Consider the following 9,893-nt stretch of genomic DNA (forward strand, 5'->3'; position numbering starts at 1 on the left):
AATAAATAAATAAATAAATAAATAAATAAATAAATAAATAAGTAAGGCTGAGGGTGTAGCTTGGAGGTAGAATGCCCCTAGGTTCAATCTCAGTACCACAACAGAAGGAGAAAAGGAGAAGGAGGAAGAGGAGGAGGAGGGAGGAAGAGGAGGAGGAGGAAGGAAGAGCGAAGCTTGTGACTCTGGAAGCTAGCACATAGTCTATTCCAAAATTGTCCTATTTTTCTCTTCTTCTCTTTCCCCTACCTCCCTCTCCTCCGAGCAATTAGCCTGATCTTATCAGTTACTGAGCACAGGAATGAAGCGCTGGTGCGGTGAATCGGGGGACCGTGTGGGCCTGAGTTGTGTTTTCTGACAAAAACACCTGGAGCTTAGTCCTTGAAGTTCTAAGCCTTGATAAACAGAGTCATACTTTTCTTCTGAACTTTGGCAAATCAGCTGTTGCTCACAGTATCCTTACCCATTTGCTACCAGATTAATAAGACATCTTTTTTCCACCTTCCCAAAGCCTTGTCTGTGATTATTTAGCTTCTCAGACAAGAACTGAAATTGGAGACACTATTACCCTTCCCCTTTCCCACTCCTAGGCTGCACGCCCCGGCTGTGACCAGGACATGTCTGGGCTGTGACAGATCTTCCTGGGCCCTGTGTGTGCCGCCCTCACAGTGGGTCAGCACAGGCGAGCTGCTGGGGGGCGGGGGGGGGTTCACCAGTCCTCTCACAGCAGAAGGAGGGAGGTGATCTAGAAAGAGACGAGAAGCAGACGAAGGCCATCCTCCCGCTGAATAATAAAGGGGAAGATAAGTTCAGCATGGCTGAAGAGACAAAAGCAGGTGGCCGTTAGGTGACATGAAAGATGCGGGAAATGAGCTGGGTGCTGTTTCACACACCTGTAATCCCAGTACTTGGGACGCTGAGACAGGAGAATCGCAGGTTTGAGGCCGGCCTCAGCAACTTAGTGAGACTCTGTTCCCAGATAAGAATAAAATAGGGCCGAGAGTGTGGCTTGGCGGTAGAAATGCCCCTGGGTTCAACCCCCAGTACCAAAATAAAAACAACAATAACATTTTGTGGTTTCAGGTAGGGATTGAACCAAAAACCTCACACGTGCTAATTGCGTACTCTCTCACCTGAGCTATATCCCCAGCCTCAAGAATAATATTTTAAAGCCAGGTGTGGTGGCACACACTTGTAATCCCAGCATTTGGGAGGCTTAGACAAGAGGATCGTGATTTGGAGCCAGCCTCAGCTACATAGTGAGGCCCTTTGCAATTCAGTGAGACCCTGTTTCAAAATAAAGACAAAAAATAGGGCTGGGGGTGAAACTCAAAGGTAGAATGCCCCTGGGTTCCAGCCCTAGTATTACAAAAAGAAGAAGGAGGAGAAGGGGAAGGGGAAGGAGAAGGGAAGGAAGGAAGAGACTGAAACTAACTCTGAACCTGTGATCAATCAGGCTGCTCCTGATCCTCCAGGGTGGTCATTCCCACCAGGTCCCTGGCTCTGAAATAGACAATTACTGACAGCTGAGAGGCTGAGGCTGAGGCCAGAGAAACTGTCACATGAACTGCTAGAGGCTTTTGGCTACCAGCGCCATATAATCTAGAGACAAACGCGAGATGTGGCAAGATGGCCACAGCCAACCACGACCTGGCCCACTAGCACTGGAGGACAGAGGGGGAGAAGAAGTTCCAGAAGGACCCCAGGACCCTCTGCACTAGAAACCTGTGAACCACCGCCACATTAAAAAATACCCATGAAGCTAGGCGTGGTGGCACACACTTGTAATCACAGCATTCAGGAGGCGGAGACTGGAGGATCAGGTTCATGGACAGCCTCAGCTACTTAGTGAGGCTCTTCGCAACTCAGTGAGACCCTGTTTCAAAAAAAAAAAAAAAAGACTAAAAAATAGGGCTGGGGGTATAGATCAGAGGTAGAATGCCCCTGGGTTCCACCCCCAGTACAGCAAAAAAATAAAAATAAAAATACCCATGAGCCAGCCGGGTGTGATGGCGCATGCTGGTAATCCTACTACTTGGGAGGCTGAGATAGGAGGATCACAGCATCAAAGCCAGTCTTTGCAACTTAGTGAGGCTCTCAGCAACCAAGGGAGGCCCTGTTTCCACACTTGTAGTTTCAGGTCTCTCAGAGGACTGGTGGTAAAAATGTGTGTGAAAACACCTGGTCCAGCCGGGCGTGGTGGCGCACGCTTGTAATCCCCGCGCTTGGGAGGCTGAGACAGGAGGATCGCACAGGTTCGAAGCCAGCCTCAGCTACGTAGTGAGGCTCTCAGCAACTTAGTGAGACCCTGTTTCCAAATAAAATAGAAAATAGATCTGGGAGTATAGCCCGGAGGTAGAAAGCCTCTGGGTTCCATCCCAGTACCACCAAAAAAGAAAGAAAGAAAGAAAGAAGAAAGAAAGAAAAAAAGAAAGAAAGAAAACACCTGGTCTAGGATGTGGCACATATCATAAAAGTTTGTTGGTACTTCTGCTAATTGCCGATTGTACCTGAACACTCCCTGAACACATAATGAGAAAAAGGAGGTTGGAGTCACTGCCTCTCTCCCCAGTACACTTGTGTGGGTTGCTTCATCGCTCTGAGTCTCGGTCTCTTAAAAAGAATCTTACAAAGCCTTCGCGTCACAGAGAGCGATGGGGATTAAACGACGCAATGCGCAGAGCCGTGTATGAGCTTAGAAGGGCTTCACGAGGTTTTCAAGGAAATATCAGTGAGGCTCTGGGAAGGCCACAGCCCAAGTTCAGATCATACTCTCTGCAGCCCTGTGGCTCGGGAAGAGAGTGGAAAAAGAAAGAAAACCTGAGGTTTACTGTGCCAGTCAGCTGTCCATTACTGTAACAAATACTCGAGACAGCTTATAAAGAGAGAAGGTTTCTGTTGGCTCACAGTCTGGAGGATCTGGTCCATGATGGACTGGCCCTGCGGGGGCCCGCACCAAGACAGCACACTGCAGCAGGGAACACTGGAGGGAGCAAAACCCCTGCCTTATGGCAAGCAAAGAAGCAAAGAAAATGAAGAAGAGACTGGGGTCCCACAAACCCTTGAGGGACATGCCCCCCAGTGACCTAAAGACTTCCCAATAGGTCCCTCTCAGCAGTGCTCCACTGGGGACCAAGCCTTTAACACACGTGCCTGAAGAGGACATTCCAGAGCCGGGCGTGGTGGTGCACCCTTGTAATCCCAGCATTTGGGAGGCTGACTCAGGAGAAACGCGGTTCACAGACAACCTCAGCTGCTTAGTGAGGCCCTCTGAGGCTTAGTTAAACCCTGTTTCAAAATAAAGAAGAAAAAATAGGGCTGGTGGTGTAGCTCAGAGGTAGAATGCTCCCGGGTTCCATCCCCAATACCACACACACAAAAAAAAAAGGACCAGCAGTCACAGAGAGAATAGAGAAAAAATTTGCCCACTCATTCAGTAGGTTTTTTATTTGTTTTGTGGTTCCGGGGATGGAACCCAGGGACATTCTACCTCCAAGCTACACCCCAAGCCCTATTTTATTTTCATTTTGAAACTAGGTTAATGAGAGTCTCACCATTTACTGAGGCTGCTCTTGAACCTGCGACCCTCCTGTCTCAGCCTCCCAAGTACTGAGATTACAGGCATGCACCACCATACTTACTTAATGTTGTTATTTGGGGGTATTGGGAATTAAACCCAGGGGTATTCTACTTCCAAGTTCATTAAGTTGTGGAGGGCCTCACTAAATTGCTGAGGGTTGGCCGTGAGCCTGTGATCCTCCTGTCTCATCCTCCCAAGTACTAGGATTACAAGTGTGCACCACTATGCCTGGCCCAGTAGAATATAGTTGATGTTGACACAAGTCTTTTTCTTTTTTCTTTCTTTTCTTTTTCTTTTCTTTTCTTTCTTTCTTTCTTTCTTTTCTTTTCTTTCTTTCTTTTTTTTTTTTTTTTTGTAGTGGGGATTGGACCCAGAGGCACTCTACCTTTGAGCTACATCCTCGGCCTTTTATTTTTTATTTGGAAGCAGGGTCTCACTAAGCTGCCCTGTCCTTGAACCTGTGATCCTCCTTTCTCAGCCTCCCAAGTACTGGCATTACAGGTGTGTAGTACCGCAACTGGCTCTAACACAGAATTTAAAGTGTAAAGAAGAGGCATGGTGACACATCTGTAATCTCAGCTACTCAGGAGACTGAGGGCAGGAAGATCGCAGGTTCAAGGTCACCCTGTGCAATTTAGGGAGACTGTCTCAATAAATCAAAAGGGCTGGGATATATTTCAGTGGTAGAGCGCTTGCTTGGCACGGACAAGGTCTTGGATTGGATTTCCCAGAACTGCCCAAACAAAACAACAAAAGTGCAAGTAGGAGTAATTACAGGGGGGGGGGGGCACCAGAAAGCCGGACAGAAACAAAGGAGACCCCGAGCCCGAGAGAATGGCCTTGGGCCTGTGGAAGAGACCGGCGCTGACAACAGCTTCCCACTCTTGCCTGAGGACTGGGAGAAGCCAAGAGACTCCAAAGAGGGACAATAATTGGGCCAGGAGGTCCAGGCCACAGAGAAGGGGCATGGCTGGTGAGGGGAAAGTGGGCTGAGGTGGGAAGAGTCCCCAAAAGGAATTCTCAAGGGACTTTCCTGCTCCGACAGGTGGCTCCCTGTCCTTTGGGCTCTGGGGTTTATCCTCCTCCTGTCTCCCCTCCCACAAGCTGCCCAGTCCCCTGGGATCCAGCTGGGGTACACCTGCATGGCTCCACATTCCCGGCTGTATGGGGGACACGGACTCCTGGACCACTGTGAACAAAGTGGGCAGCATGGGAGAAAGAGAACGCGAAACCGAATCACCTGCACCCCACCCATTAGAAATTGTCTGGGCTTTTGTAGACTGACCCTCTGCTGCCCCCACACCAGCTCCGGTACGCACAAGGATGCAGAGCTCCTGGGAAAAAAACAAAGGAAAGGGGAGAGACAATACAACCGAAGAAAGAGACCACAGCTTCCCGTGGGAGTAAAACGGTCAGATGCCGTGGCAGGTGGGGTTGTCGGCTCCTGGGTTTTTCTCTCCCTCTTCCTTCTCTTTTCCTTTAGCAAGGGCTGCCATGCATTCAGCAAATGTTCAAAGTCTGTGGCTTTCTGAGACACAATGGACTAAGCGATGCATGTAAGGGCGGTCAGTGCTCCTCCACACCCAAGAAACTTGGCTTTTGGGGATGAAAGATAAGTGTAGACTCCCTTCTCTGTGTCTCTGTGGAGGGAAGGGTCTTGGCTCTGGTGCTGGCTTCCTGGACTTTCTCCCCCCCCTCCTGCTACAGGTGTCCTCTCCATTCATCTGCCATCCCTCCTCTGCTTTTCAGAGTTCAGAACCATGCTGGGACCAGCCCTCCCACCTGGGCAAGGTGAGATCATGAGGTTCCACTTTCAAACATTTGGGCTTTGATCTTTTCAAAGATAGGGACAGAAAGAAAAGGTCTGCAGGGGACCCTAGAGAGACACAAGGAGGGCTAGGAAATGGGGATCAAAGCTGGGCGTGGTGGTGCAAACCTGTCATCCCAGTACTTGGGAGGTTGAGACAGGAGGATCACAGGTTCAAGGCCAGCATGCAGTAACTTAGTGAGACCTTGTTTCAAAATAAAAAAATATAGTTCAGCAGTATGGTGTCTCTGGGTTCAACCCTTAATAATATATACACATACGTACACACAGACACACACACACACACACACACACACACACACACACACACGGATAGACCAAATGCACTTCAGTTTATGTATGTGTGTATGTATGAATGCGTGTATGTATTTATTTTTGGTACTGAGGATTGAACCCATTATACCTCCAAGCTACACCCCCAACCTGGTTTTCTTTTTTTTTTTTTTTTTTTTTGTGTGTGTGTGTGTGGTACCGGGGGGGGGGTGGAACCCAGGGGCTTTTCTATCTCCGGGCTATACTCCCAGACCTATTTTATACTTTATTTGGAAACAGGGTCTCACTAAGCTGCTGAGAGCTTCACACAGTAGCTGAGGCTGGCTTCAAACCTGTGTGATCCTCCTGTCTCAGCCTCCCAAGTTCTGGGATTACAAGCGTGCACCACCACGCCTGGCTCAGCCTAATTTTATTTCTTATTTGGGAACAGGGTCTCACTTGGTTGCTGAGAACCTCACTAAGTTGCTAAGGCTGTGTGTGTGTGTGTGTGTGTGTGTGTGTGTGTGTGTGTGTGTGTGTTACCAGGGTCATGGGGACTGAACTCAGGGGAATTCTACCTCTGAGCTAGACACCCCCCCCCCAGTCCTATTATTTTTTTTCTGGTACTGGGGATTGAGCCCAGGGCCATGCTACCTTTGAACTACACCCTCAGCCCTATTTTATTCTTTATTTGAAACAGGGTCTCACTAAGTTGCAGAGGCTGGTCATAAACCTGCGATGCGTGCCACCATGCCCGGCTGCACTTCAGTTTATGTCCAGAAACAAAGACACTGAGAAGAAGCAAATTTGAGAATTGCTAGTGTTTTATTGAGATCAGCAGGAAAGGTGGTGAACACTGGGTGCCAGGCAATGAGCTAATGGTGCCCGAGTGGGCTCACACCAGTGGGGCTGGAGCAGGCCCTTCTCGGCCCTCCTCTGACTTCAAACCTCAGGCTTCCCCTCTTTTATGCTCTAATCCCACTGCAAACCAGGGTTCTAAGGATTAGGGAAGCCAACTGGGATGTTCCAAGATGAGCCAGGAGGACGAACTCCTGGAGGAAGCTGATTATTGACACCAGGACGTAGAGGGATATTCCCCCAGCTTGCCCCTGGATACCGGTTATTAATGCCCCAGCTGATACCTGGATACCGGTTAATATTGCTCCAGCTGGTACCTGGATAGCGGTTATTAATGCCCCAGCTGATACCTGGATACCGGTAAATATTGCCCCAGCTGGTACCTGGATACCGGTGAATATTGCTCCAGCTGGTACCTGGATGCTGGTGAATAGTCCCCCAGCTGGTACCTGGGACTTGATTACTGCTACCCCAGATTCCCGAAGGATATGGCATGGGCCTCGTTCCCCATCCAGTCCCAGGACCTCCACCTCCCCAGGACACACCCGGATTCAGGGCTCCCCCTGGAAGACCCGGCAGAAGCCTGTGGATGAAAGATGAGGGAGGGCGCTGGGCGAGATCTTGAGCCTGGGCTCCTGGCAGACTCGAGTGGAAAGCTTCAAGTGAGGGCTTCACAGGGTGTGTGGAGGACGCCACTGGCAAAGGACGCCCGCCCGGAGAGAGGCCACTGGAAAGGTAAGACAGTCCTTCGGGGGGTGCTGGTTCCAGATAGCCCTCCGCGGCAGCAGCCATTGTCTCCCAAGGATCCTCAGAGGGCCAGGATTCCACGGGGGGCAGATCCCAGGATGGAGGCCAGCTCTGCACCCCCAAACCTCCTGCAGGGTGGTGGCCATCTGGTGGAGGAATGTTAAACTTTTGAGGATCTTCTGCTACATCATTAGACCTAGGGCCTGGTTTGGGCTGAGGGTGTTCAGAGCTGGGGGTACCGGGAAAGGAAGGTTGTCTCAGCAGAGGCAAGTTGGTCCCCAAGAGCGGTGAAGCTTTCTCCTCCACTGCACCGAGGCTCCGGGCAAAGAGACCTGAAAGAAAGAGAAGATAAACTGAGCTCAGTGATGCACTCCTGTAATCCCAGGACTTGGTAGGCTGAGGCAGGAGGATCGCATGCTTTTAAGGCCAGCTTAGGCAACTTAGTGAGACCCTTAGTAATTTAGCTCGACCCTATTTCAAAATAAAAAGGGCTGGGAGTGTAGCACAGACATAAAATGTCCCTGGGTTCAATTTGAAAAAGAAGGAGCAGGAGCCAGGCATGTAGTCCTAGTAGTCCTAGTACTTGGGAGGCTGAGACAGAAGATCACAGGTTCGAGGACAGCCTCAGCAAGTAGTGAGACTTCCCGCAAACTAGCGAGATGCTGTTTCAAAATAAAAAATAGGGCTGGGGGTGTAGCTTGGAGATAGAATGCTCCTGGGTTCCATCTCCAATACTAAAAAAAAAAAAAAAAAAAAAAAAAAGGAAGAAAGAAAGAAAAAAAAGAAAGAAAAAGAAGAAGCAGGAGGAGGAAGAAGGGAAGAAGAGATAACAAAGGGACCAGGCATGGTGACGCACACTTGTAATCCCAGAATTCGAGAGGCTGAGAGGAGGATCATGGTTCACAGCTAGCCTCAGCTACTTAGTGAGGTCCTTTGCAACTCAGTGAGACCTGGATTCAAAAGAAAGAATAAAAAATAGGGCTGGGATGGGAAGTCAGGCATGGTGGCGCATGCTAGTAATCCCAGCGCTTGGGAGGCTGAGACAGGAGGATCGCACAGGTTCGAAGCCAGCCTCATCTACTGAGTGAGGCTCGCAGCAACTTAGTGAGACACTGTTTCCAAATAAAATATAAAATAGGTCTGGGAGTGTATCCTGGAGGTAGAAAAGCCCCTGGGTTCCACCCCCAGTACCACCAAAAAAAAAAAAAATAGGGCTGGGGGTGTATCTCTGAGGTAGAATGCCCCTGGGTTCCATCACCAATACCACAAAGGAAAGAAGGAAAGAAAAGAAAGGGATGATGAAGTAGTCGGTGGACTTAGATGTGAGGTACCATGTCCATCACTTCCCTGGTTCCCAATTCCCTTCACCGTGAGTCCCTGCAATTCCCCAATGCCAAATCTCGTGTGCACCCTCCTGACTTGACTTTACCCCTTCCCTTGGGTTCTTGGATTCTGGCTCCCGAGGGGCCCTGGTCCCACCTGCCCAATAACCAGGTTTGGCTTCTTTACCTGGGAGTTGCAGACACACAAGGAGCAGGCCCAGAGGAGCCCGGCTCCCCACAGCACAGCCCTGCATGCTGCTCAGCTCCGCATCTCCCGCAGCCGGAGACAGCACCTTTATCCTCTTAGCTGGGCGGGGGTTGTGGTTGGATTGAAGAGACAGTAGGTCCTGGCATTTCTCGTGCATTCTTGACTGTAGCAACAGGTGTCATTCAGCTGTCCCGGAGAAAGCTGGGTGTTTCCCTGCCTGGCTTCTTTCTTTGAGCTTCCTGTCCCTTCTTGACTCAGTTCTCCCGGCCCTCAGCCCTGCCCTTCCCTGGTCCCTGCACCAAGCCCATGAGGACCTTCCCCCCTTAGGCCCCAGTGTCTCACTGGTCTCTTCAGTTGCAATGTTCATTGTCTCTCACAGCAATAGAAACACTTGGCTCTGACCAGGCTGGTGGTGCATGCCTGTAATCCCAGTCCTCGGAAGGCTGAGACAGGAGGACGGCAGGTGCAAGGCCTTCATCAATTTAGCGAGACCCTGTTTCAAAAGGTGTGGTGGCGCCTTTTGTAATCCCAGTAATTTGGGAGGGTGGGACAGGAGGATCGCGGGATGGAATCCACCCTCAGCAATTTAGTGAGGCTCTCAGCAGCCTAGTGAGACCCTGTTTCCAAATAAGTAATAAAATCGAGGTGGGAAGGTAGCTGAGAGGCAGATTATCTCTAGGTTCAATCCCCAGTACAAAAAAAAAAAAAAAAAAAAAAAAAAAAAGAGCTAGGTGTAATCCCAGTACTTAGGAGGCTGAGACAAGAGGATCACAGGTTCAAGGTCAGCCTCAGCAACTTAGTTAGACCCTGTTTCAAGCATAAATAAATTACAAAAAAAGGGGGGGCTTAGAGGTAGAATGCCCCTGGATTCAATCCCTAGTACAAAAAAAATAAAATAAAATAAATAAAATTGGCTGTGAATATAGCTCGGAAGTAGTAGAACATCCCCTGGGTTCAATCTCCAGTACCAAAAACAAAACAAAACAACAGTGTTTCTCTTCTTTCTCTCTGGGATCCAGATCATTCTCTCCCTGCATCCTCCCATACCTTCTTCCCCTTGACCTTAACCTGCAGATGATCCTAGAGCCAGAGCCGACTCCA

At 49.6% G+C, this 9,893-nt stretch overlaps 1 protein-coding gene across 1 annotated transcript; it reads right to left on the bottom strand.

The window, feature by feature from the left end:
* Nucleotides 1–660: 660 nt before the first annotated feature.
* On the bottom strand, nucleotides 661–8,838 carry LOC308273282 (uncharacterized protein C6orf15; the record flags this gene model as incomplete). Its single annotated transcript, XM_080710363.1, has 8 exons — nucleotides 661–742; nucleotides 2,508–2,518; nucleotides 2,905–2,965; nucleotides 4,466–4,547; nucleotides 4,679–4,766; nucleotides 4,863–4,911; nucleotides 6,775–7,594; nucleotides 8,772–8,838. 8 exons carry the CDS (start codon nucleotides 8,836–8,838, stop codon nucleotides 661–663), a joined length of 1,260 nt encoding a protein of 419 aa, XP_080566489.1.
* Between the last annotated feature and the right edge of the window lie 1,055 nt (nucleotides 8,839–9,893).

The sequence above is a fragment of the Muscardinus avellanarius genome (assembly GCF_963383645.1).
Source record: "Muscardinus avellanarius genome assembly, chromosome: 14".
Classification (NCBI taxonomy): domain Eukaryota; kingdom Metazoa; phylum Chordata; class Mammalia; order Rodentia; family Gliridae; genus Muscardinus; species Muscardinus avellanarius.